Source organism: Erithacus rubecula, assembly GCF_903797595.1.
Source record: "Erithacus rubecula genome assembly, chromosome: 6".
Taxonomy (NCBI): domain Eukaryota; kingdom Metazoa; phylum Chordata; class Aves; order Passeriformes; family Muscicapidae; genus Erithacus; species Erithacus rubecula.
Window position 1 is genome coordinate 13,379,929 of NC_136688.1, and position 27,802 is coordinate 13,407,730.

Sequence of the window (27,802 nt, forward strand, 5' to 3'; positions counted from 1 at the left end):
GCGTAAAATTAAAGAATCTTTCTACACTGGTGATAGGGAAGGGAGCATCCTACAGTCGTGATGTGAAATCTAACGAGGTCTGGCGGCGCAGTGCTGTAGAAACACTTATTTAAACTTGAATTACGGGTTTGCAGATGCTGGTGTTGTTTTTTGTTTGAGGTTTGTTGTTTGGGGGTTTTGAGAGGTTGGGATTTTTTTTGTGTACCATACTCTTTTTTGCCTCGGAGTATTAACCTTGAATGGGAGGGCAAGCAGGCGAGCCGTGGCTCCTCGAAATTCTGCAACCCTCCTGTATCCTGATTTTCTGGCGCATGCGTTTCCTGCACGAGGACAAAAATTCTTATAATCTCCGCAGTGCCAACGCTTTTTTTTTTTTTCTTTCTTTTTTTTCTTTTCTTCTCCTTTTGGTAAAATATGTGACGTTCTCATTTTAGGATTACGCCAGTCAAAGGGATATGAGCAAGCAGCTTGTGAACAATCCTGAAGCGGTGGCTCCCGGACCCAGCGATGCTGCGGGAGTTGTAAGAATCAGCCCCGAAAATGAGCTGCAAAATACCCCTCCGCAAGCCCCCGCCGCCACGGCCAGGCTTCCCCGGTCAATCTCGAACGACAGCAAAGCACTTCCCTCCGAAGAAGAAAAACCAAATGATTTTGAGAGGACCAAAGTCGGGATCTGCAAGCTCAGCAGCACCGCGGTCCAAGCCAACTCAACCCTCCGGAGAGAATCTGTGGAAACCTTTCCCTGCAAGCCTAGCCCCGGGGCAGGGATCGTCGGGCAAGCTGCGATCCCTCATTGCAAAATTCCCGCTTTGCAAAGCGCAGACGGGGACGCTACTCTGAGCCTTGGTAAGAGCACACTGGAGCAAAACAACGCCAAGAGCGCCTGGGTGACCTTGAGCCAGAGTACCGTGGTGCTGGGCACAGATGGCAACACTTCTGTTCTTCCTGGCAGAGTGGAGGGGGTGAGTTGTCTCCTTATAGGTTTTCCTTCCCTCGCTTCAGCTCGTGGAGGTCTGTGCCCCTCAGCACCGATTTGGGGGGGAAGTTCTAAAATCATGTGCAGATGAGTCGGGGATGGACCTGTGCCTCAGGGAGAAGGGAAGGAAGAAGGGGAGAGGGGATATTAGATTCAGTGTTATAGTGCTGGCTAATGCAAATGATCTAATAGCGGTACAAACGAAGCATCCTGTGTAATTCCAGTTGGTTCCTGAGCCGTGCCTGTAGGTTCACCCCGGCTCAGACCCGCCGTGAGCGGGTGCGCACATCCTTGCACGCCTTCAGCATGAGGTCTGGTCCTGTCCCCAGGGTCAGACGTGGAGGGTGCCTTGCCCTTCCCCTCCTCAGGCTTCTCTTGCCCAAATCCCCGAGGACTGCGTGCCTCGGATCCTGTAACCAAAAACAGGGCGAAAAAAATCAGCCCAATCCCATAAGAGGTCCCCGGGAGGAGATGCCGCCGGTGGTGCGAGGCTGGGAAGGTGCCGCTCCCCGCTCTCCACGCTGTCCCCATTCTCCTGCCTGTTCGCCTTTACCCTGGAAACGGGGTGGTATTCGTGCGGTAAAAGCGATTTTCGCTGCTCCTGAGTGTGCTAGAAACCGGCGGTGGGTCCTGAGCCTCCAGAGACCACCGAGGGCTTCCCCCAGGGGAGGCGATGAGACCTCCCTCGCAACGGGGCACTAGGAGCTGGGCGACCCACCCCGAGCGCTCTGTGGAGGGCCGTGATTTAAACGCCTCTTTAAACACCTCTTTCGTGGTTTGCTTTGCTTTGTTTGTTTTTTGTTTTGTTTGTTTTATTTTTTAAATAGAGGAGAGGCCTGGCAGCGGCGGCGGAAGGGTCTCCCTCCGGTGGAGCCGGCAGCACCGCCGTCTTCTTTGCTAAAGTGGCTGGTTTCTCCTCTCTCTCTCTTTCCTCCCCTCTTCCTCCTTTTTTCCCCCACTTTAGGAAGACGATGTGGGGGATGAAAATAAAGCCCGAGGGAACTGGTCTAGCAAGCTGGATTTCATCCTCTCCATGGTGGGTTATGCAGTGGGGCTGGGCAATGTCTGGAGGTTCCCGTACCTGGCCTTTAAGAATGGGGGAGGTATGATGGCTTTTTCCTGTCTCTCTACCTGCAGTACCGTACCGGTCTGAGCCAGTCCCTGCCTTTTTGGCAGGCAGAAAGACGAGGGAAGCGGGGTCGGCGGCTTCCTGCTGCCGGGCAGCCGGCCCCGGCACGAGCCGAGGTGCGGGGTCATCTTAAGGCACTCGGTGAAAAATATGCCTGGGTTTTGGGGGGCGCTTTTTTTTTTTTTTTTTCGTTTGCCCTATTTTTGGATTTGGGGTTTGTTTGTTTGATTTTTGTTTTGGTTTGGGTTTTTTTTATTTTGTTTTTCTTGATGGTCACCTTTGAAAGCAGGAAAACCCTGACGAGGTTTCCTTAAAAGGTAGCACTTTCCTTAAAAACATCTGCAATTGATGCTGGCCGGAGAGGGAGGGAAATGAAGAGGCGTGTTGATCACAGAGGCAGGGCTCCATAACCCCGCCTCGCCTCAGTTACACACAGTCGGGTCTGCATCTGCAATCTGTGGAATGGGGAAAGAGAGGGACTTTAGAGTCGAGAGATTAACGAGGGGATGCTTGATCTCGAGTCGAGACATTCCGTTATTTAATGAAGTTTGGGGGAATTGTTTTAAATCTCTCCACGATCGATTGAAAAATAATCGTTTGAAATAGTGTATGTCGATCAGCCGAATAGAGAAGTTGGAAGAGGGGCTATACCGTTGATAGTTTACAAGGAGAAGAACTTTATTTCAAGGGTTCTCTTACCAGAGGCTCTTACTGAAACGGGGAACCGGCGGATGTTACTGGATTCAAACCCTTGCTACGGTAAACCCCTTTCCTCTTCCAAAGGGCTCTCGACAGAAGATAGTGGCGCTGATAGTGGTGATAATAGAAATAATAGATAATAGAAAACAGTTACGTTGATCCCGTGAGAGCCGTTTTCTGTGAGGGAAGAGCTAATTTTAAAGTACCGTTTTTAAATTGTGAGATTTTTATTTCTTTTCATTTTACAAGTAAAAACTTCTAAGTGGGAGGTGTTAAATACTCTTTTAGCAATAATGAGTATTTATTCTCTGTAGAAAACGCTGGAAATGTAGAATGACACCCATCTTCCTCCCCCACCACTTCCTCCTGTCCCGTCGAGGCTGGCGGCATTGGGAATAAATATCAAACCGAAAAAAAAGATAATAGAAAAATGTCTTGACTAAGATGTCCCAAGTATCACGGGCTGTTTCAGGTTGCTCTCTCTTCTCTCCCCCTGCCCCCCAAGGTGCGTTCCTCATCCCCTATTTGATGATGTTGGCTCTAGCTGGGATCCCCATTTTCTTCCTGGAAGTCTCCCTGGGACAGTTTGCTAGTCAGGGCCCCGTGTCGGTCTGGAAAGCCATCCCCGCCTTGCAAGGTGAGCGGAGCAGGCATCGGCCCGCTTTTGGGGAGCATGACCTGCACTCCGACTCTTGCATGGCTTCAGCCACTGCCTGCGCCCCGCTCGCCGCATGCCACGGGCGCTCCGCGGGCTCGGCTTGCGCGGCCCTTGGCGGCCGCCTCTCTCCGGCGGAGGGGGTGACCCTGGCCCTGGCCCTGGCCCTGGCCCTGGCCCTGGCCCTGCTCCTGGCCCTGGCCCTGCTCCTGGCCCTGGCCCTGTGCCAGAGGATGCCGATGCCTTGCAGCCGCCGGGCCCCACAGCTCCCGCCGCCGCCCGCAATAATGGCTTTTCTTCCTGTCCCCCTCTCTGTCCGCAGGCTGCGGCATCGCCATGCTGATCATTTCGGTCCTGATAGCCATATACTACAATATTATTCTGTGCTACACGCTTTTCTACCTTTTCGCCTCCTTTGTGCCCGTGCTCCCCTGGGCTTCCTGTAACAATCCCTGGAACACGCCAGACTGCAAAGATAAAAACAAACTTTTGCTAGGTAAGTTGGGACACGGTTATACTCTTATTTATTTATTTTTATTTTTAAATTTGTGGCCGTGGTGGATTTTCCAGAGCTTTCCGCAGCTCAGCTGCGCCCCTGGGAGATGCCAGAGGAGACTGTAGATGACCGCAGCCGGGAGAGGTTCCCAGCACTGGGGAACGGTCTCTTCCACCACTTTGAATGATCTGTATCCCAAGGGCACTTCCCTCTACTTTAATTTAATTTTCCCTTATCAAGGATAAATTATATTTGTCAATTTAAATGGTAAAAAATTGCCGATTTTTCTTCCTTTTCCTCCTTTCTTCCCCCCCCCTTTTAATTTTTCCCTCTTTTTTCTGCTTTTCTCTCCCTCCTTTTTTTTTTTTTTTTTTTTTTTTTTTTTCTCCTGCCGGAGGAAAACTCTTGTGTTGGCAACAAAATACCACAGCTGGCAGTCTGTGTCTGCTAAAGATGAGTTATTTGTCTTTAGAGAAACTCCTCTTTAATGAAAAAAACAAAACCCGTTTCTTCTGCAAATGGCCCCAAACACACAATGGCAAGAAAATGGAAAAAGTAAACCTTGTTAACGACCTTTTGGAAAAGATGTCGGCAACTGAGCAAAAGTTCAACTAATTAGGGGTGATCAAATGCATTCTTGTAATTTTACAACAACAACGAAAAAGAATCTCTGCATTTTATTTTTCTGTTCCCCCACCTATTTTCTTACTAGATTCCTGCATTATTGGCGACCACCCAAAAATACAAATCAGGAACTCTACTTTCTGTATGAGTGCCTATCCAAACCTAACCATGGTTAACTTCACCAGGGAAGGAAACAAAACATTTGTCAGTGGGAGTGAAGAATACTTCAAGTAAGATCTTCCTTTGTTTCAAGAAATTATGTTGATCTTTTCTTTATGTCTGAACCACTGGAACAGGCAACAAATCACAGCTTGGAAAACCAGAAATATGGTAGTAAAGGGCAGCAAATTATGCTAATTTTTTGTGCTTAGAAGTGATGAGTGCTGAATTCAAATAATGGATTACTTGTTTTCTGTTCCTGTGGTGCTTAGCACAGCTGGGGTGTTGGTCCATGCCCTGCGGTTTTATCTACTACTGCAATGCAGATAAATAAAATAATACATGGTGAGAATCACTGGAACCATCTAATGAAACTGTTGAGGACACTGTAGCAAAACACAAAAGGAATTTGCACTGAATTGCTGCCTGTGGTTGCTGCCATTAATTTTTCTCCAATTTTTTTAAATTTCTTTTTTTTTTTTTTTCTTCCTTGTTTTTAGGTACTTTGTATTGAAGATTTCAGCAGGGATTGAATATCCTGGTGAGATTAGATGGCCCTTGGCACTATCTCTTTTCCTAGCTTGGGTGATTGTTTATGCCTCCCTTGCTAAAGGAATCAAGTCATCAGGAAAAGTAAGAACAATATTTGTGATTGTACACTCACAAAAAGCAGGGTGCTGGTTTTTGGGGACTCACACCCTCATCTAAAGAATGAATTACTGAAAATATTTTCAGTAGATGACTAAAAATTAATTGAAATGCCTTTTCTCTGTCTGTGTTTTCCTTTCTAGCCAAAACAATTTTTGTTTGATGTTTTTTCTCTAATCTTCAATAAATTTAAAACGAGCTCTTAAGCTGCAGTGAGATGGCACAAGTGGTACTTTCCAGCTTTCCCTATTCTGTGTGGTGTTCATAAAAATTCTGCAATCATCTCACATTTCACTGGTATCCTGGAAATTGTGATGTAAATTAAGATGTCAAAGTAACACATTTTAAAAGCAGAACTAAACTTTTAAAAAGCTCAGTGTGTGTGTATGTGTGAGAGCAACATAACTAGGTATTTCATGGGATAAAGATAGTGGAAATGGAGACATGAATTTTGTAGAGGTGGCCACAGAGTTTCAATCCCAAGCCATCCCTTTGCTTCTAGAAGCTGACTTCATCTGTTGGGAGGTTGCTTGGCAATTAACAGAAAATCCAGGGACTCAGAGTACCAGTGGAAGGTTGAGATTTTTTTCCTCCTTACCTTTTTGGGATAGGAAAAAATATTTCATAAAAGGCAAGAGACTGGATAATTGTGTGGGTTTGAATGTGGCAATGGATATTTCTCTAAGTGATTCATAGTGGCCAAGGAAAATACTGACACTGATGTCAGACAGAAAACTATTAACTCCTTGGTAGCAGAGATAGAAACCCTGTATTTTTGTAGAGGTTAGTTCAGTATTTTGACTGTACAGAAGTTCATCAGGGCAACTTTTTGAGGCACCTCTTGAAATAACAAGGAAAGTTTGAAAAGCAGTTTCAAAAGTCACTTCAGCTCAGACCACAGGCTGAAGGAGGTGACTCTTCCCCTCTGCTCTGGTGAGAAGCCACCTTGAGTCCTCTGTCCAGCTCTGGAGATCACAACACAAGAAGGATGTCTTGGAATAAGTCCAGAGGAGTCCACAAAGATGCTCAGCTAAAAACGCTGGAGCCCCTCTGCTATGGAGAGCTGGGGCTGTTCAGCCTGGCAAAGAGCAAGGTCCAGGGACACCTTCGAGCACCTTCCACTACCTAAAGAGGCCACAGGAGAGCTGGAGAGGGACTTAGAACAAGGACTTGGAGTGGCAGGATAAGGAAAAATTACTTCAAACTGGCAGATGGCAGGGTTTAGATTAGATAATAGGAAGAAAATCTCCTCTACAAAGGTTATGAGGCCCTGGCACAGGTTGCCCAGAGAAGTTGTGGCTGCCTCAACCCTTTATGAGTGTTGAAGGCCAGGTTGGGGTGGGTTTGGATCATCCTGGTCTAAGGGAAGGTGTCCCTGCTCACAGCAGGGATTGGAATGAGATGATCTTCCAGATGCCTTCCAAACCAAAAAATTCTATTATATAATTCCACAATGTGTTATGATATGATTCTGTTTTGTTTAGGATCCAGATGTTAATGTGAAAAATACTTGAAATTATTTTGTGTTGAGTGTAAAGCTTAACTGGAAATAATTCAACCATTTTATTTGATCACAGAGAGAGCTGTGTTTTAGATAATTATTAAAACATTAAACATACAACCACTGTTGTGCATTTAGACATCATGATGATTTAGGTCTGTCTAGATAATTTCAGAATTCCCTTTTTTTTGAATTTTGACCATAACTATCATCATGGTGATATGTAATTAATAAGAGGTATAAACAGTAATTAAAATTCTTTAGGCTTTTTTTTTTTAGTTAAATATGGAAAACATATAGAAGAAAACTACAGAAATGTATTACTGAATGGTGCTTCTCATTTCATCTCCACTGAAGTGTGATAGGCAATGATCAAAAGTGTTATTTTCCTTCAGCTTTAAATCCCTATTGTTTCTCTCCAGATGGAGAAAGGAGCCCTATTCCCTTCTCTGTCTAGAATTCCACCTCTTACCTCTGTTGCTATTGATGTTATTCTTGTTTCCAGCAGCAGGAAGAGCTGTAAAATTTCAGATTTCTGGGGAAATAACCCTTGTTGTTTTCTTAGAGACAACAGTCAGAGGATAGATTGAGACTAAGTAATGGCCATCTTCAGGCAATAATGGCCATCTCCCCTCGTCCTCTCTTGTATCCAAATCAGCCCTTTCAGTAATCTTTTCTCTGCCCTGTCCAGGTTGTGTACTTCACAGCTACATTCCCCTATGTAGTTCTCATCATCCTTCTTGTAAGAGGAGTAACTCTACCTGGAGCTGGAGATGGGATCTGGTACTTTATCACACCGAAGTGGGAGAAGCTGATTGATGCTATGGTGGGTTTGCTATTGCACTTAGAGCTGCTGGGGTGAATAAATCACACAGATCTCTTGGGGTCTGCTACAAGCATTTTCCATGTGCAGAGGCAGTGTTGTCATCTGTAGAAACTTGTTCTTCATCTCACATGGGTAAAGTATTATTTAGGGTAAGATAAAAATTCAGTATCTGATGCAGGTTTCCCCTCTTGATTTGCATTTTTTGTTTCTGAATGTATTTGAACTGATACGTATCAAATAATGTAGTTTTTATATTTGTGTCTTCCATATATGGCAAGGTTCATATCCCCATTTTATGTGGGCTCAACAAGACCAGTGCCCCTTATCAAACAGGCCTGATGTATTTGATGGCAGGATTTTGCTTTTAAGTATTCTGTTGACATCCATTGGACTAGCACTCTTTCCTGAAGCAGATGCTATTTTCTTTCCTATTTAGGTTTGGAAGGATGCTGCCACTCAGATTTTCTTCTCCTTATCTGCAGCATGGGGAGGTCTAATAACCCTCTCTTCATACAACAAATTCCATAATAACTGCTACAGGTGTGTAAGAGTGAAATACATCTGTTTTATTAAACAGGTTTTCCCATAAACAGTTGTCCTTCATCTTGCAGAAATCTGGTTTGTAAGACCCCCATGTCTTGTCTTTTTTTCCCTTGCCTTTTTTCCCCCCTGTTGTCCTTCAGCCTTTTTTTTTTTCTTTTGTCTTTTCTTTTGTCTTTTCTTTTGTCCCTTCCCTTCCCTTCCCTTCCCTTCCCTTCCCTTCCCTTCCCTTCCCTTCCCTTCCCTTCCCTTCCCTTCCTTCCCTTCCCTTCCCTTCCCTTCCCTTCCCTTCCCTTCCCTTCCCTTCCCTTCCCTTCCCTTCCCTTCCCTTCCCTTCCCTTCCCTTCCCTTCCCTTCCCTTCCCTTCCCTTCCCTTCCCTTCCCTTCCCTTCCCTTCCCTTCCCTTCCCTCCCTTCCCTTCCCTTCCCTTCCCTTCCCTTCCCTTCCCTTCCCTTCCCTTCCCTTCCCTTCCCTTCCCTCCCCTCCCCTCCCCTCCCCTCCCCTCCCCTCCCCTCCCCTCCCCTCCCCTCCCCTCCCCTCCCCTCCCCTCCCCTCCCCTCCCCTCCCCTCCCCTCCCCTCCCCTTCCCCTCCCCTCCCCTTCCCCTCCCCTCCCCTTCCCCTCCCCTTCCCCTCCCCTCCCCTTACCTTCCCTTCCCTTTTTTGGGTTTGTGTATTTTCTCCTCTCCCCAGGTCCTAATCTACTAGTCTCAAGATGAGTATTTAGGCTTATTAAAGTTCCTACTAGCTCACCATTTTCAGAATCGGGAGGTTGAGGTTGAAGGGCAATCTGGGATGTATCAGGGGCTGTAAGCAGTGAAACAGAGTCACTTGTTAGAAGAACAGAGTTAGAAGAATAGAGTGGGCTGAAGGTTGCCTTGAGAAACATGCAGGACTTTAACTTGAAACTTCCATTTATATGATTCTTGTATCTCCCAAATGTTCTTTCTTCTTCCAATTACTCTTACTGTGGTTTTACATGTACAAAGTTATTTCATGCTATGAAATTTAAAACCACTTTTGTTTGAAATCACTGAAAGCTATTTTTACAAGGGAAAAAGCCAGTGTATAGTTTTTCACTCAAAAGCCTGCCAGTTCAAATGTCTGAGGATTGAAAACACAAAAGCAAGTGGCATTAGTGGAGTGCTTCCCTGCTATTTTACAGTTTTTAAGGTCAGTCTGAAGCAAACCTTTGCCAATTCCTGCAATGCCAGATGTACTGATTCAGGACAGCCAGCAGCATGCACAGGGACTTACCCAAGAGGATGCTCAAAAATTTTCCCCAGTCAAGACTTCAAAGCAAACACTCCTTGGGATTTCCACTTCTAAGTACAGAATACAAAATACTTAAAAAGAAATGTGGATGAGGGTATTAAAAAGGAATTTCAAAAATATTTTTACTAGTACTCAAAAGTAATTAAGTAATTTAATTAAATTATCCCAAAATATGCTAACAGTGTTGCATACAAAGTAACTCCCACCCAGCAATCCTTTGGGTCCTATTTTTGAAAATGCTATTCCTGAGCTTGCCTTTTTTTCTTTTTCTTTTCTTCCCCCCCTTTTTTGTCTTTTTTAAGGAATAATTACAATCAGAATACCGGGGGGAAAATGGAGGAAGAATCATGCTACTTTTCTGCATTAATTTAACAATGTTTTGTGGAGTTTGAAAGATGTTAATTAAAATTTTGAAGAGAATACATAGTAATGAAGTATAAAAATATTACAGTTCTAATACCAAATACATGCTTTACCTGTGTAAGGGAGGGATTTGTGAGACTGAAGTAGAAATCATTAGATAAGCTTAGTTACTCCTAATATTTTTAATTTTATAACCCAACCTTGAATACTGAAATGAAGCATGACTATTTTCTCTTTCAATTTCTATTTTCATTACATTTTAATACAGCAATTGTACTTTTCAGTTGCAGATTAATTTTAAACATAGTAAAAAACCTATAATTGCAGTAAATTTACATAAATTGACTTCATAATGAACACCTGAAATATTTTAATCCTATCTAGGTTTTGGAAGAAGTTTAACACATGATGATTCCAAACATCACATTGTCATTTTTTTTTTTCTGTAGACCCAAAGATTTAACAAAATCATTCCTATTAAGACATGTTCTATTGGAAATTCTAGAAGTTGGCCAGCTCAGTGAGGTTCTTCGACAACTTTTCAAGCTGAATTTCATTCTATTCCTGACCAAAAAAAAACCCCCCAAAACCAGTAAGAATAAGCAATTCTAGCCAACATAAAAACCCTGAGAATTTAAAGTGAGCCACCTGTTTTTCTAAAGATATATAGTTTATGGGGAAGTTCTCTGGACAAGCATATTGTTAAAAAAAAATCATATTAAGAATGTAATAACTACGGATGGGGCTCATGAGGGCTGGTTTGCTGTCAAGTCTTGACATATCCAGCATAGCAAGATACTCAGCTATAGATTTCTTGAGATTCCCTTAACAAGAACAACCATGAAAAAATGCACCAAGGAATCTTCCCTCTGCAGACAGGAAGGTTATCAAGTGAGTTCTGCAGTGTACAGAAAGTTTAACCCTGGAATTTTGTGTATGAGCACAAAAAAGATAAGACACAAATCATCTTACCTGGACAGCAGTGGTTAGTCCATACCTCATATGGAGAGCAGATGTCCTCATGAGGCAAAGAGTTAAAAAACCTGTTACAAATCATGTCACCATGACTGCCTCTCTTCTTCAGAGAGGCCAAGAGCACATGGTTGATGGAAGCTTGCAGAGCTTGCAGAGATTCCTGGTGGTGCTGTTGAGACTTCTGTGCTCTCTGATCAGCACCAAATGCACCTGGTGAATATACAAGGGTGTGTTCACCAGCATCCCCATAAGATGTGTGTGCTCATGAGAAACTCCTGAAATGCATATGCAAAACCTTCCTTGTGTGTATCCCAGCAGGCTTCTTGTGCTTTCTTTGCAGGGACACATTGATAGTCACATGTACCAACAGTGCCACGAGTATATTTGCAGGCTTTGTCATCTTCTCAGTTATTGGCTTCATGGCAAACGAACTCAAAGTGAATATTGAAGCTGTGGCAGACCAAGGTAGGACTCACTGGCATTTCATTACTTAGGCAGCCACTCTCTAGCACTTCCAGCTCTGCTATTAATGATAACATTGCTATTGAAGGTGAGAATGAAGTGGTGTGGATTAGTAAACCACATGTAGGTATTTCTGTACAGGAGAAGGTACCCTGGGAAATCAAGATTATAGTTAAAGCCTATTAATCACTTGTTTAATAAGAGAAGGAAGGAAATTGAGTCTCATTTTAGCCCTTCATGTAAACGACTGATGGGTGCGATGGTCCTTTCATGTAGTCTAAGGGATTATTTGCCTTCTCATTGCTCCCTGCTGCTGTTTCTCAAATCCTCTTTGAGGTAAAAATTATCTCTGATGGTGGCAATTCTGGATGAGAGGAGGGTGGGAGAAATCTGGTGTAAGGGGTGGATTGGTCTTCTGAATTGTGGGGAGCAAGGAGATATCTCCATGGAGAAGAAAAACTTTTCTGAAGAACTGATTAGAACATCTTGGTTAATGAAGAGAGATGGTCATTAGTGCGAATCTGAAAGGTCTTAATTGGTAGAGCACCCTTATGCCAACTAAACCATAGCTACAAGTGCCAATCATTGCTAGTACAAATCCAGGGATGAGGACTCCACCACCTTCCTTTCAGTGAAAAAATTCTTCCTGATTTCCAGCCAGACCCTCCCCTGGCACAGCTTGAACCATGTCCTCTTGTCCTGTCAGTTGTTACTTAAGAGCAGAGCCCGACCCCCACCTGGCTGCACCCTCCTGTCAGGGAGTTGTAGGAGTTTTTAGGAGTAATGTTAACATTAATATTTTATTTTAGACTCTATCTCCATTCTGGAGCAAATAACAAAAGCAGCCCCAAAATCTAAACCACACTGCACTCACCAAAATTATTTGTGAGGAGTTAGAGCCAAAGAAGCTGTGCTTGAGTGGAGCTGCAGTGGAAGCTCCAAAGAGAAGAAGAGAGGTGGGATGAGAGACATGACTGTCAGGCATGGTGGAGGGAACACTTGGCTCAGCTGGTGCATCTCTCTGGAGATGGTGAAATATTCAACACAGAAGGTCAAAACCCCTTTTCTGCTGAGTGCTTGCTGGTGGTCTTAGAGTCAGCAACTAGTCTGAGGCTGGAGCTCTCTGTTCTCAACTGTCCCAAAGGTTGTGGGAACAGCTGCGAGTGCATTTGTAAAGGTCTGTTCAGATCATGCAAAATTATTTCATGAGGGTGTGGCTTTGCTGCTCTCCATGGGGGAAAAAAATTAGTGAACCAATGGAAGATGAATTTGCAATAGAAAGAGAGTGAAGATTAAGGATAATTGTGGACTGAGTTAGTGCATTTCATAACTGTAGTTAAAAAGCAAACTCAAGAACTGGTGGGAAGATCCAGCCCTTGTCATTGCCTGGTTATTTTTTTTTAATTCTAAAGTTGTATTTCTTTTTGCAGTGAAGGAGAAAAAAGCCAAAATGATGATGAAAGATAATCTCCCTTCAAGTTTTCAAAACCTTGATTGGAAATGTTAATGGAAATAAGAAGGAGTTTTACTTTTTTTTTTTTTTTCCTTTTTATTTTCTCTTAAAATGTTAATCTGAAAAACATAGTATGGTTTTTTCATTTAGAATTTTCTTTTCAGGAAAAACTAATTTATCTAATGAACAAATAAAACATGGAGGGAAAGACAGCACAGTCTCTTTTTGTTCTGCTCTCTGATTAAGAACATAGTGTAGTTGAAAGTGTTACACTTTAAAATGAAAGTTCAAGGTAATTTTACTTTATAAGACATATAAAGTACTTGGAGTTTTTCTGACTTTAGTACACTTTTATAAAAAGTTCATATTCACCAAATCTTGGAAGATGGAAGGAATGGATGTTGGCCTCCCTGTGATTATTTCTTGTGGTTGGATGCCAGGTGTGAGTTGTCTAGGAGAGTTTTTGAGGGGCCAATGTACATTTTCGTATTCTATAATTTAACTTTTCTAAAAGTGTAATTAATGGGAACTGATTATTCTGAGACCTAATTAAACTACATGCAGACAGCAAGTTTAAACAGAGCCCTTATCTCCAACAGTCAAGAAGAAATCTTTAATCAAGAGATTAAAGAGGTGTTTGTAAATACACTTCACAAGTTGCCCAAGGAGATGATTTTTATGCTGCTGGAACTGTATTTTTCTCAGTATATGAGCAAGCAGCAGTTCTCTCTTAAACACAAGCAGCAAGTGCAGCTGGAGGAACTGGGGTACAGTGATCCAACGCAGAAATGTCAAGGACAGAGTGAGTGGGGAGCCCGTTCTCTTAGCATGAGGACAGCTTGGTTCTCGTGTATCTCACCTGGCAGGAAGCATCTCTCAGAGTGCTTGAAGTGGACATCCCTTCTGCTGGGATAAATGGAGAAGAAGTGCCACCTACTGTAATGCTGCCACCACAGCTCTGCAGCCTTTGCTCCCAGGCATATCTAAGCACTTATAAAAACACTTTTTCTTTACAGCCAATGAAATTAAAACCCAATATATATACAAAAAAACCCCAACAAAACAACAACAACAACAACAAAAACAGAAAAACCAAACCAAAACAAAAAAACCAGAAAATTCCTGGTTTAGGCTTTAAAAGATTTCATCTTCTTATTTCTTGTGCTCTTCATTATTTCAGGTTTTCTTGTGGATATTTTTAGAATCACAGTAGTTATTACCTTCTGTTTGGTATCAAGTCTGGGTATGTTTTATATTCTGTCCTCTTTTAACAGTGTGGCAATAAATTGAAGAAGGGTATTCGGGTTTCCATTCAGGTTATAGCACTGAGGTGTGGATGTTTGCACGAGTTGCTAATTGTCAGGGAAGTGGCAGGAATTTGACACAGCAGGTCAGAAACATGGCTGCAATGTGCAATTTTTGCTAATTTTTAGAAAATTTGGGTCACTGTGCTGGTTACTAGTTGAATATATATTTTGCTTGGAAAGTTGGAGTAAATAAGTGATTTGAAATTTACAGTGTATATAGAAATTAATCAGGTAAGGCTAAACTCTGTAATGCTTAAGCCTTTATGTAAATAAGAAAAATTGAATCTGATAACCTTTTTTTTCCTAATTTCTAGGTCCTGGGATTGCTTTTGTGGTTTATCCAGAAGCCTTAACTAGGCTGCCCCTCTCTCCCTTCTGGGCTATAATATTCTTTTTGATGCTTCTAACTCTTGGATTAGACACGATGGTAAACTGCTTTTGTGTCCCATTCTTTTCCTTTTGATTTTCCTATTTATTTGTTTGGAGTACCAAGCAATTGATTGCCATTTCCCATGTGGGCAGTGAGTCATGAAAAAAAAGGAATGAAGTAAGGCCATCAATGCTAAAATCACTTTGACAGAGTTTTGGTGCTGCCATCTGAGCATTTAACACCTAAGACTCAAAATACTCTTTTACATTGTTTTATATCCAGTTGGATCACTTTGTGTGCATGGAAATGAACCCTTCTTTTTTTTGTTTTTCAGTTTGCCACCATTGAGACTATTGTTACCTCTGTGTCAGATGAATTCCCCAGGTACTTACGTACACACAAGGCACTGTTCACTCTGGGGTGCTGCGTGTCCTTCTTCATCATGGGATTTCCTATGATCACTCAGGTAATGGCACTGGTTTTGAGCATCACTGTCACTGTCTGTTCCTCAGTCCCCCTCTGGTGACTGCTTTCCTCCTGCACAAGCTGCAAAAGGTTTAGCTGTATTCTGCCACGTGACACACTATGTGTCTGAAAGCCTTATTAAAAAAAAACCAGAAAAAAGGATGCTCTGACTGAGATATTCTTAAAAGACTTTGCTGTTCAAATCTTTCTGAGAAACAGACCTTTAAAATTTTCTCTAGCCAAACATCTCCAAAATAGTAATATAAGTTGAGTATTCAACCCACACTACAGAAGACAGGGTTGGATTAGACATTAGGAAGAAATTCGTGCCTGTCAGGGTGGTGGGGCCCTGACACAGGTTGCCCAGAGAAGCTGTTGTTGCCCCATCCCTGGAATTGTCCAAGGCCAGGTTGGATGGGGCTTGGAGCCACCTGGGATAGTGTGAGGTGTTCCTGTGCATGGCAGGGAAGTTGGAATGAAATAATCTTTAAGCTTTCCACCAACCCAACCATTCTATGAATAGATTTTAAAAAAACTGTTCTGAATGGTATATAAATATGCACACCTGTTTTGAATGCCTTTCCTCTGAGATTAGATATATACTGATGGTCTTGGCAAACTGTGGAGTTAATACTGGAATTCCCATCTACTATTGATAAACTTCAATGTCTTCCTCACTAATAACTGCAACATTATATATAATTTCAATATGAGATCCACAAAATCTTAATATTTTATTCATCCTTTCCCTCCTTTTATCTTTCTTTTGTTCCCCCTTACCTCAATACCTACTAGCCCAACTTTGCTGTTTTAAAGCCCAGGAAGAATTTGGTCCTTTATTCACTTGAATTATGCTGCTTAACTCCATCATGGAGACAGAATATTAAATCCTTTCCAAACAGGAAACTGGACTCATTATTATGGTAGTTTTGCTTTTAATGGTGATTTTGCTTTTGACATAGTATTCTGTGGTTTGAGACACTGCAGCTGGAAGGTCTGATCACAGCTCAATCCTTAATCTTAAAGGACTGAATTCAAAGTCTTCCCAAGCTGTCCCAGCTAGCAAAATCAGGTATACCCTCTGCTTTTTCCTTGTTGTAGTTGATATTCATTCAGCTAGAAGGAATAGAAGCTAGAACCAAGCATGAGCCTGTGTCTAGTAGATGTTTGAATGCTTCCTTGGGCTCTGTCCCTCTCCAGTGTGCCTGCCTCAATGCCAAGAATAATCTTTTCTCTTTCTTTCCTTAGGGTGGAATGTATATGTTACAGCTTGTGGACACTTATGCAGCCTCTTACTCTCTTGTCATTATTGCCATCTTTGAGCTTGTGGGAGTTTCCTATATCTATGGTAAGAAAATGTTGCTATTGGACAGCCTATGTCAAAGCAACATTTTAGCAAATGATAAACTGAAAATTTTAAGGAAATTAATAATTTTTCTTTGTAATAAAAAGCCTCAAATTTCTCTTATTTTGGACAGAAGCATGATAGGAATTCAGGATACCTTTAAATGAATGCATTCAAAAGACTTTTGTACAGTGTTGTTTTCCACTAACAGGTCAAAGATATGAGTATGAGAATAGACCAAACATTTGGTGACACTTTTACAGGGGTGCTTTTTTACTTCCACAGTTTTAGGGACAGAAACCTCCTGAACCAATAGAGGTATTTTTCATTTGCATGGGTGACACTGGCTGGATGCCAGGCACTCACTGGAGTTGGTCCATCACTGTTTTCTGCCACTGGACAGGAGAGAGAAAATGTAACAAATGTTCATGAGCTGAGATAAGACTGAGACAGATCATTCAACCAATATTGTCATGGGCAAAACAGAATCATTTTGGGGATATTAATTGCATTTATTGTTAAGAAAAACAGAGCAGGATAATGAGATAAAAATAAATCTTAAGAATACCTTAACCCCACCCTTCCCTCCTTCCCAGCTTTATCTCCTCCCCACAGAAGAGCAGGGAGATGGGGAATGGGAGTTATGGTCAGGTCATCACAGGCTGTTACTGCTGCTGCTCAGGAGAGGAGTCCTTCCCCTGCTCCAATGTGGGGTTATTCCCACAGTAGACAACTCTCCATGAACCTCTCTAATATGAGTCCATTTCATAAACAAGAGTAGTCCATGAATGTCTGTAACGTGGGCCACTCTACTATGGGGTGCAGTCCTTCAACAACAGCCTGCTTCAGTGAGAGTCCCTCACAGGGTCACAAGTCCTGCCAGGACACCTGCTCCAGTGTGAGCTACTCTCTCCACGGGTCTGCAGCTCCCTCTCTGGAGCACCTCCTGCCCCTCCTTCTGCCTTGACCTGGGTGTCTGCAGGACTGTTCCCCTCACATATTCTCACCCTTTCTTCACTGCTGAAATAACACCTGTGCAATAACTTTTTTTTTTGTCCTTTTAAAATCTGTTTTCAGAGATGTTGCTATCATTCCTGATTGGCTCAGGTTTGGCCAGTGGTGGGTCCATCCTGGAGCCTCCAGGGATTGCCTCTGCCAGACACAGAGGAAGCTTTTAAAACTTCTCACAGAAGCCACCCCTGTAGCCTCACTGCTACCAAAACCTGTCCCTTGCAAAACTTGTCCCTGCAAACCCAGCACAGCATTTAACAACTTTTGAAGGCTTTTTTTTCCCACATAGACATCCAACCTTCCCTTCTTCCTATTTGTATATGACATAGACTCCAGACTATACAGCTACTCAGCACAATTAATTATCCACAGTGGTAACACCAGTTATATTGATTCATGTTGATGTCCACTAAATAGTGAGGAAGATCCTCAGTTAGTATAAAACAGTGCAATTACCAGAAAGCTGCTGTAGTTACAATTCATACCAGCAGCTAATGTGCTCCCAAACTTGCCCAGTGTTTTCAGGAAACCGATTCCTGGAAATGTGAAGACCTTCCAAATATGTGATAATTAATTTATGCCTGGATTGTAAGGCTGTTTCTGCTATTGCTGTGGACGGGAATGAATTACATAATTTAATCAGCTAGGCATAAAAATTCAAGATGTTCTGCTGAAGCTGCTTGTGTAGCCACTGGCTTTGGGCTCTGGCACTTTTCACTGAGTACTTGTCTCTGCCTGTATTGTGGAGTCCACTCTGTAACATCATGCTTTAAAATACAGTACAGGATTCAAATAATGGAGAATTTGGTGCCCTTGCTTGAGAAATAAATGTTAGAGACAGGGCAGGGAATAACACTTCATTGCTTTCTTTAATCTCATGGAAATACAAAGGTGTGTTTTAATGTCCACTGGCATCCAATTCAGTGAGTATTCCTGAGAGATTGGTGGCTAATCCAGACATGACATAGTGAGGAATTGTTACAGAATATAGTGGAAAAATTCAAAATACAGACAGAAAAGTTGATTTAGGTCAGTCATGTTTCGGTTGAACAAAATTCTTGGCTATTTTTTATGTCCCTGGAATGTAAATAATTCAATTAGAGTTGGTTTAGAAGTAAAATGAAACCCAGCTTCACTAAAATCAGTACATTTTCACAGGAGGTGATGAGTGGGGAAGCTTAAAGACATTTTAAGGGTTTTCTAAGGCCTTTTTTGCCTTCCTTTTCCTCCTCACTTTACTGACAGCATGCCTGAACCATGCTGTACTAGATGTTTTGAATCTTCCTGGCCACTAACATCAACATCACCTGGTCTGTGCCAAAGGTCTCTGCCTTTAAAGTCATTGCCATTAGTGTGAAAGAGAAAAATTTTGTGTTTAAAATATTTTTAATATTTTAAAAACTACTTAAATCTGTAAAATTCCTTTTCTCTGCATGTTTTTAAAAAAGGATGAAGGTAAATAGAGAGTAAGAACTGGCTCTGTTCCTCCTCTGAACACTGTGTGGCAGAAGGACTGCAAACCAACCTTTGTGGAATGACATTTTATTAGGTTTGGAAGAAAAAACTGCTCTGGCAAGTGTTTGATTTCCCCAGCAATTCCAGTACACACTAACAGTTATGAAAAATGTGAAGTAATGCAGAAATAATAGTAGCTCTGCAAAGGAAGGACCTGGATAGAGGAGAAAGTTTTTTTAGTGAGATATTGCTTTAGTGTAATCAGATGTGGAAAAGGTTTGGCGAAGTCCCAATCATTCTTTTTATGCTTTCTGTACAACTGATTGCTCATCAATAGATTTTGGTAAAACCTTTGCTATAATCTATTTCAAAGACTATTCCCTGGAATTAACCATTTGCTATACTAAGGAACTTCCTTTCTTTTAAATGAAAAAGGAAAGACTTACATTAAAATCATTACCTGTTTGACTAATGTATGAGAGCTACTTTTACTGTGTTAAAGCTACTTTTGTAAGGACTGTTCACAGAAATGCATTTGTGATTTGTGAGTTGCAAATATAAGCAAAGCTGCTGCTTGGCTTATATTCCTTCAAGCAGTGCTTGAAATTGGCATAATATATTTTCAAGGTCTGAAACTGCTGTTTTACACTCCACTGACATCTTTGTCTGTGTACTTGTACTCTTCATGGCAAGCAGGTTGGCACAACAGTGGCAGGTGCTTTTATGATGAAACAAATTTGTCTTTAGTTCTTGTTACATCTTATGCTTGCTGAGCTTGTTGAGATTTTTAAATTAAAAAGAAATACACATGGTTGCTCCCCTGTAATCACTTGTTTTTCAGTAGAGTCTGTTTCCATAATCCAATCAAATGTACCTTTTTATTTTACAGGCTGGTTTAGAGGTTTAATCTCCAGTTGTTTATTCCTTGATTTATGATGAAAGATTAGTAAAGAACAGCTTAGAGGGGGGGATATTAATTTAATCATCAACATAATTACCACTGTTGCATTTTGTATCATGAAGTTAAAGACAAAAATCCCTGTGTTTGAGTGAAACACTGCTGGAAACTGAAAATATATGATTGTAACTTTGTTCATGCTCCTTCCAGATCTGTTTTTTGACAATTTGTTTTCAGGAAGGTTTATTGTCAGAATGAGTGAAAACTGCTGCTTTGTATTTCTAAAAAACATTATTAATTTTGAACATTTTACCTGTAGAGCAGCAAAGTAGTTGTTTGGCTAGGTCTGCAGTTTTCTTTTTAATAAACTTTATATCTTAACACTTATGAATATATCATTCTACTTTAGAGAGGGAAAAATCAGATATGGAATATCATGTGTTGTTTATTTCAGCAGGCTGACTGTCTGAGAGGGGAGACCAGATTTACTAAGACCTGAAAAAAAAAAATTGGTATTCTGTTCACTAAATTATCCTTTGAATTTTTTCTGTGGAACTTTCACTAGAAAGACAGATGTATATGTGTAATCCCTTTATCTGTTTACATACATTTGAATACATACATTTGACTCCTGAACTGCTAATATTTAAAAGTGCCTTACTGTGAATATCTCAGTTCCAAGAAGGAACTTTTTTTTTTTTTAAATTGGAGTTTCAAATAAATATGTGCAAGTTTACATGAAGCTAGCATGAATTTTAGAGGCAGAAACCCCTGTTAATTATCCAATTAGGCATCTCAATTCTTAGAACAATCAGGTGGATGGATTTATTTTTCCTTGAAATTATCAGAAAGACTTCCAAATTAGGTGGATCAAGCCTGTGGATTATCCCTTCCTACACTCAGCAGCTGACTCTATACAATAAGAAATTAAGTAGTTTATTACTTTGTTACAAGCATTTCTTCCGTACTGAATGCCTCTTCCCTAGTATTTGAGCTACATCATGCAAATTAGACAAAATACTGCAGAATAATGCTTTGAAAAATTTAGATAAAATTGGCCAAAATTTTTAACATTTGTGAGGCAGATGAGCTCAGACCTCTCTCTTCTAACTACAATTAGAAAAGCTGGGGTTTTTTGGTTAACTTTTGGATAAATTAATAATAATGAAATTACTGAGAGCTAACTTACTAATTACCACCAGGGAATAGCAGCTCCTGACCAACACATCTTTTCCTGTCACATGGCATGGCCCGGGAGGAGCTGCAGAGTAGCTGAAATATGATTTTCCAATCTTGCATGTGTTATTAACTCAAGTAACTTTATCGATGCAATCAATACAATAATCCAAAGAACTAACCTATCAGTTGGTCTTTTTGTTCAGACAACATTGAATATAATTTAAAATATTTACAGGTGCTCTCTAGGAATTTTAAATATCACTTATGCATCAGGTGAAAAAGAACAGGACATTACCAGTTCCAGTGCTAAGGGGTACAGCTATAATCCAGTCATGTAGCACGTATAGAGAAGCTGAAATATTGCCTGTGCTGAAGCAGGCATACAGATATTAAAAAGGTTGATCTTCAGAGGGAAGTAAATCAAATAGACAAATAATTGCATCTACCTGGTACATACTATTAATGCTTTGGCACAAAACATGCTAAACACCTAATCTCAATGTAAAAGCTCAATTGCTTTAATTCTTAAGAAGGAGATATTTTATTGGAATGATTCCTACCCTATTAGTCCCATTTTTACTGTGTAGTTAAATTCTCCAAGGAAGTTTTCAAACAAAAAGTTGGAGTTTGTTTTTGTAGTTAGACACAAGGGAGGGCACCAGAGCTCTGTTCCAGAATGCATCAGATTTCTTTCACACCTAATTGCTTTTCCATTTGCTATTTACAGGATTGCAAAGGTTTTGTGAAGATATAGAAATGATGATTGGATTTCAGCCAAGTAAATTCTGGAGAGTCTGTTGGGCATTTGTGACCCCAACTATTTTAACAGTAAGCAAAAAAAAAAAAAAAAAAAAGTAATGCATTCTCCTAAAAGTTTTGTTGTTGTTTGTTCATTATTCATTATTCATGATGTTTCTGGGTGTTAGTAGTTAGAAGCTGGATGCAGGGTCTTAAAGATAGTGCGTGTATTCTTGCCATGGGTATGTAGTAGAAACAGGGTAAGTAATGCTGGTTTTGGTGGAGACGAATGGTGAGTCTACCAGGAAAATGGTGGGAGTTCTCTGGCCATGCAAAATGCTGCTATGGCACACTATTTCATGGCAGCATTATGGGTTATTGTGTAAATATATTTGTATATACGTGTGTGTATGTGTGATTTTTATGTATGCACAGGGAAAAGACAAGATCCTCCTGTGTGCTGTCAGATTGAGCTATGGAAAAAAAAAACCAAACCAACAAACACCCAAACATTTTATTGACACAGAAGCTGATGTAAGAGGAAAAAGTTGAGGTGGAAGCACGAGTGAAAAAAGGAGAGAGGAGGAGCGGGACTGTCCCGTCGGGGGTCCCCGATCCCGGGAGGTGGCGCTGCTGGACAGCGACTGCGGGGAAGGAGGGGAGCCCTGGAATATAGAAACAGCGTGTTTGGGGGTTTTGGTTATTCTTCCTATTTCTCTTCCACTTTCATTTCCTCCCCGACACCTCCCTTCAAATTCTGTTAGTATTTGCTTCACATTCAGGTCTCTATTGAATAAAAAAATGTCACATTCTCAATTTCACCACTGCTATGAAAGTTTTTACGTCCAGGGCACCAAATCCACATTTGCCATCTAAGTTTCTATCACAGTGCTTCCTTTGCATTTCAAACCAAGAGCAGATGCAATCTGCAATCACATATAATTTTTCTTCACCCAATAATGAAATAATTATTTCAGCCATTTCAAAAGCTCTTGGATTGACAAATCAGCGCAAAACAACAGAGGCTTCTTTCACCAGTATCTCTCTGTGAGAGCACGTACTTCCACTTTGAAGTCCACAAGCCTGAGCCACAAGTGCAGCAATACTCTGCATTAGTGTAGAGTTTTAAATGCTCACCAGTTCACAGCAGGGCTAAATAGTTCTTACAAGGAGGGTTGGGGTTGGAAGGAACCTTAAAGCTCATCTCATTCCACCCCCCTGCCATGGGCAGAGACACATCCCACTTTCCCAGGTTGTTCAGAGCCCCATCCAGCCTGGCCTTGGACACTTCCAGTGGTGGGGTATCCACAGCTTCTCTGGCTGAGTGTTCTTAGCTGTTCAGGTACAAGATGAGAAAAGTTTCTGAAATCTGTAAAAAGACACGCATTTTGGAACAAGTAAGTATGAGCTCAGCTGGTGGGTGCAGAAGCAAAGCAGTGACTGTCTTGTCGTTTGCAGTTGCTCCTTCTAGAGAAGCTGCATTTCAGTTCATGTGCTGGGAAGTTCCTGTGTGTGCTGTTCTTTAGTGCAGTGTAAGCATTGGCAAATCTTTTAATTCCTGGAGGGGGAAGAAAAAGGCACTGGATGAAGTTAGTAACTTATTTTCAGTATTGTTAAGTCACAAATGAGGACTTTTTTCCTGAAAAATGGAAAAGATTTCGTTTTCATGGACAGGAATGACTATATGAAGGAACCAGTGAGTTTTTATGAGCTCAACAAAACATTGAGTTGTGAAGAAATGAAATTTTCTACTGTGAGAATGATTTCTCCAATGAGTAAAATGAAGGTAATCTACTGTTCTCGCATAGATTTTCTTTATCAGTTGTCTTCACTGCACTATAGAACTGCTCTATGTGAAAACCAGGTAGATCTATCTTGATTACCTGTTGTTTGACTGTGACAATGTATGCCTATAGTTTGCAAATCACTTTTAAAAAGTTTGAAGACACAGTTCAGTTTATAGTATTAGAATGACATCAATGGTATTTATCTTCTCTTGGGGACCTTGTTAAAAATGGAGGCATGTGCACATGAGATTTTTTAGCTCTTTTTTCTTCAGTGGTTATTTTCAAGCTGCTGCTTTTGACCCTGTTTTACACATCTGAAGGGAATTGTAAGGCTTTTTTGCAAATTGCTCAGATCCTTTACTAATCAGACTTGTGCTCTTAGCTACTGCCAGTAACCACAACCACGGAATAGGAAATTATGTCGTTTGTTAAGAACAACAAATTTGAACTGACCATGTTTACTCTCTAAACTTGCACGTTCTGTTGTTGTTCCCTCCAAATGCAATATTTAGTGAATTTACAGTGAGAAATAAATTGACACTGATCAGTCATAATTCAATTTTTATGCAATTGAAATAGAAAAAGCAAAACCAAGCAATGAATTATTTTCTATTATTACCTCTGTAAAGCTAATATTTCATACATTTGGATAGCTTAATATTAGACTTTCATTAGACTTCACATCTCTGGAACTAAAGCTGATCATTTTTATATGTGTTTTTGCCTAGCTATATTCTATAAATCTTCTGTATGCAATTATTGCAGGCACAGGCATTTTCTAAAAGTTACTGAATTATGCACAAATGTAAGCAGATGTATTGCTGTTCATACAGGAAGTGAAATGGAGAACTTAGCATAATCACATTAGGTAAAACTGCCAATAGACCATGTAATACAGCGTGTTACTCTAGGGACAAGATTCTAATTTCAATTATTCTAGCATATATACAGTGATTTTTGTCTGATTTTACAAGATTTCATTGAAACGCATTAGATTCAGGCTCTGACTCATTTATTAGAGCTTGTGGCAGCACCCTGCCTTAGGTGTGTGCGCTTTTATCTGTATTCCATATACACCAATTCTGTGTGTAGATACCCACCATTTGTTGCATAGCAGGTTTGTTTTGCTTACTCAAACATATTTGTTTTCCTTTCTTGTTCCCAGTTTATTCTCTGCTTCAGTTTTTACCAGTGGGAACCCATGACTTATGGAGCTTACCACTACCCAGGCTGGTCCATGGTGCTCGGGTGGCTGATGCTGGCCTGCTCAGTCATCTGGATCCCAGTTATGTTTGTGATAAAAATGCATCTAGCCCCAGGCAAATTTATTGAGGTAATTCTTCTGTCTTTTTACTGTTTGAAAATATGGCCACAGGAGACTGTTTGTTTTATTTTACATTGATATTTGTGATTTTGAATGTCTAATACTGCCCAGATTACTTTCTGGTAAACTAGTTCGTGTGTTGCAAAGAATTGCTCAGTTGATTTAAAATGTAGGCCTTCTATTCCTAGTTTCTAAAAAAGCATGGTCTTAAATTGTGGAGTGGTTTGTTTTATGAGATCTAGACAAATTTAATGAGGTTTTGTATAGCTTTCTTGGAAGAAAATTGTCCTAGATTTGTTGGCCCTTCTTGCAAAAGCAGCATATAGCCACAGGAAGCTGGGGTGTATCGTGCCCAGGGAGCCTGACAATCAGCACTAGGAAAGGTCAATCAGGAGCTGACTGTCTGCAAAGAGAGGAGTTGTTGGGTACTGGAGTCATCCAGGTTGTGCTCCATGAGGTTGTGTCCTTGCTCGAGTCCTGGAACAAGATGTAGAGTAGGAAGGCTTTTCATGCATCTCAAGCTACTCATTATAAAATCCAGCTGGCAATCTTTGCTTTCACCCTTCATCTCTATTCTTCTTGAAGTAGCTGATCCTTTCTGGCACCTGGGCTTAAAATAATTCCAGGTAGCAATTTATTTTTAATTTAAGCTTCTTTTTGTTTATTTTTCTAATTGGATTCCTGACACTTCCCCCCACTGCTTCAGAAATGTGGTGGTCACCTATTTCTCCCCATCCCTGTGTCCTGTTCCTGCCTGTCACACCCCTCTCCCTGCCTGCTCCCATCCTGCTGGCTCCTCAGTCCTGGCAGGGCATGGTACAGCAATGTCAGCATTTCCTCCCTTCACTGCCTTGCTCCTGTCTTCTGGAGAAGCTCAGTGCTCTTATTTTAGGTCTTTGAGGCTTTCTCAGTTCTGCCTTCTCATCACTGCCTACTGCCTGTGCTGCTCCCACCTTGGGAGAATGAACAGACACTCACTCCCCTTTTTGTAGCCGATTTTGCAGTTCAGCATCCATCCAAATCCCACCAGGGCTGTTTCTCGCTTCAAAAATGAAAAGGAGAGAAAATATACTAAAATAGTATAATCTTTTTGGTCTCTCAATGTCATTCTACACATGCCTAAGGGAAAAGATCACGCTTCTCTGCTTCCCATAGAGCAAAGGAATTTCATAGGAGAGGAGTTTTCACAGTGGTGGGACACCCTAGGGAGAACATCCGAGCAATAGACAATGAGGCCACTTGTCTAAAGGGTCATACAACTCTTTTGTGGAGCAGACTGCAGTGCCTGGGTCAGCTGCCCCCAGTGGAAATGAGCTAATGTGGAATTAGATTTACTTGTTCCTTGTCTCATAAGCTTCTCTTGCTGGCACAAATAGTTCTGCTTCAAAAGTTCTCATATGTAGAACTGGCATACATATTGCCACAAAAAATAGGGTGCTTCCCTTACTGCCTCTCCAGGTGTGCACCCAAAGAAACACCCGAGAGTTGGATCTGTTTTGAAAGTGCTTTGGCTGAAAATATTTCAAATGTAGTCTGATATTTCCTCAATGTTGAGTCTGCTGCATAAAATTATTATGGTTGATTTGGGAGGTAAAAGTTGCAAACTGGTAATTAAGCAGAGATTAAAATAACTGATAGAGAGGTCTGATTCACTTTATTAGATAATAAACATATAATTGTTCCCTCTAAAGTAATGAAAAAGATGTTTTCTTTCCTTTTTATCTGTGAATGCACCAATCAAATTATACATTCAATAAAAAACCCTCGAAAGATCAGAATTTTTTCATTATTTGCTAGGTTGACATTTTCCTCTTTTATTTTTCCCACAGATAGAAATAAAACATTTTGTCACCTCAAAATTAAAATATTTCATAGTGATGTACTACTTTTTTGTAATTTGTATACTTTGGGGAAATATACTAAATAGAAAACCAATTATTTTAATGCATTTACCCACTGCCTAGACAATTAGGCACGTGTCCTTCAGTAAGAGAGCCTCTCAGCCTGTAGCAGTGGTTCTGAGCTCCTCTCACATGGTGCAGGGGAGAATGCTTAATTTAAACCTGGGCACTTTATCCTCTATTAATCTTGAAAACTTTGTACAAAACAAACCCTGAGAGCGGAGCATTGCTGGGCCATCATCAATAATCTCAAATGAGGCTATTTCCCTTCTCCTGCATTGTAATTCTGCTCCATGACACTGAACAAGTCTCTTTTTTCTTCCTCATGGCAGCGGCTCAAGCTGGTGTGCTCTCCACAGCCTGACTGGGGCCCGTTTCTGGCCAAGCACCGTGGTGAACGTTACAGGAACATGATTGATCCGCTGGGAACCTCCTCCTTGGGACTTAAACTGCCAGTGAAAGATATGGAACTGGGGACCCAATGCTAATAATTATTACACAAGGGTGGCAATAACATTGTCAGCCTTTTCTGATTTTTTTTTTTTTTTTTTTTTTCTCACCATTTCTTCTTTTCTTTTCTTGGTGCCTGAAAGTGGTTGATTAGAAAAGTGGGACTTATTGTTGCATGCCATAGGAGAGACCTAACTAGACCACTTCCAGGTGTAGGTGATGCCCATGACATATTCTATATCTGGTGACACAGGAGAAGCCCTGTGTATGACAGGTGACATAACCAGATGTTGTCAGGTGATGCAGGAATAAACAAAACCAAACCCAAAATCTTTAGAGGAAATGAGGTGTGCAGTTTCACCCATTTCCCACAAGAACCCTTGGTAACAGGTGGCTGTGATGGGACTAGGATTTTGCTACCAGTGTATTCCAAGGAAGGTTCAGCCCTCAAATATGATGGAAGTGATCAAGGAATGGAATCTCCTGTAGTCCTGATGTAAATCCAGCATAAGGCTTCTATAGCAATGAGGTTGCTTTTTCTACACTGACAGCCAAACCTGACTCATCATGTCTGCACACTTCCTTTATGATTTGCACTAACTTGGAGGGATTGGTATGTTATTTAAACAAGTGGAGACTTAAAGAGAAGAGAAACATGATAAAGACTTGATCTTTTCAAGTAAGAATATAAGAAAAAGTTTTAAAAATTGGTCAGTTGAGACTGGAACTAAACTGCATTTGAGTCTAGAAGTGGTTTGTCAGCTTGAGTTGCAAGGGCATCATTGTTTAAAGT

General features: G+C 41.1%; 1 protein-coding gene across 1 annotated transcript; it reads left to right on the plus strand.

The window, feature by feature from the left end:
- Positions 1-455: 455 nt before the first annotated feature.
- SLC6A5 (solute carrier family 6 member 5) lies at positions 456-27,047 on the plus strand (the record flags this gene model as incomplete). The annotated part of the gene is made up of 15 exons (XM_079309360.1): positions 456-962; positions 1,941-2,079; positions 3,310-3,441; positions 3,782-3,955; positions 4,668-4,809; positions 5,239-5,371; positions 7,579-7,713; positions 8,150-8,253; positions 11,205-11,329; positions 14,401-14,513; positions 14,791-14,922; positions 16,170-16,269; positions 21,537-21,637; positions 24,500-24,667; positions 26,892-27,047. The coding sequence occupies 15 exons, from the start codon at positions 456-458 to the stop codon at positions 27,045-27,047; spliced, it is 2,361 nt and encodes a 786-aa protein (XP_079165486.1).
- Positions 27,048-27,802: the final 755 nt, after the last annotated feature.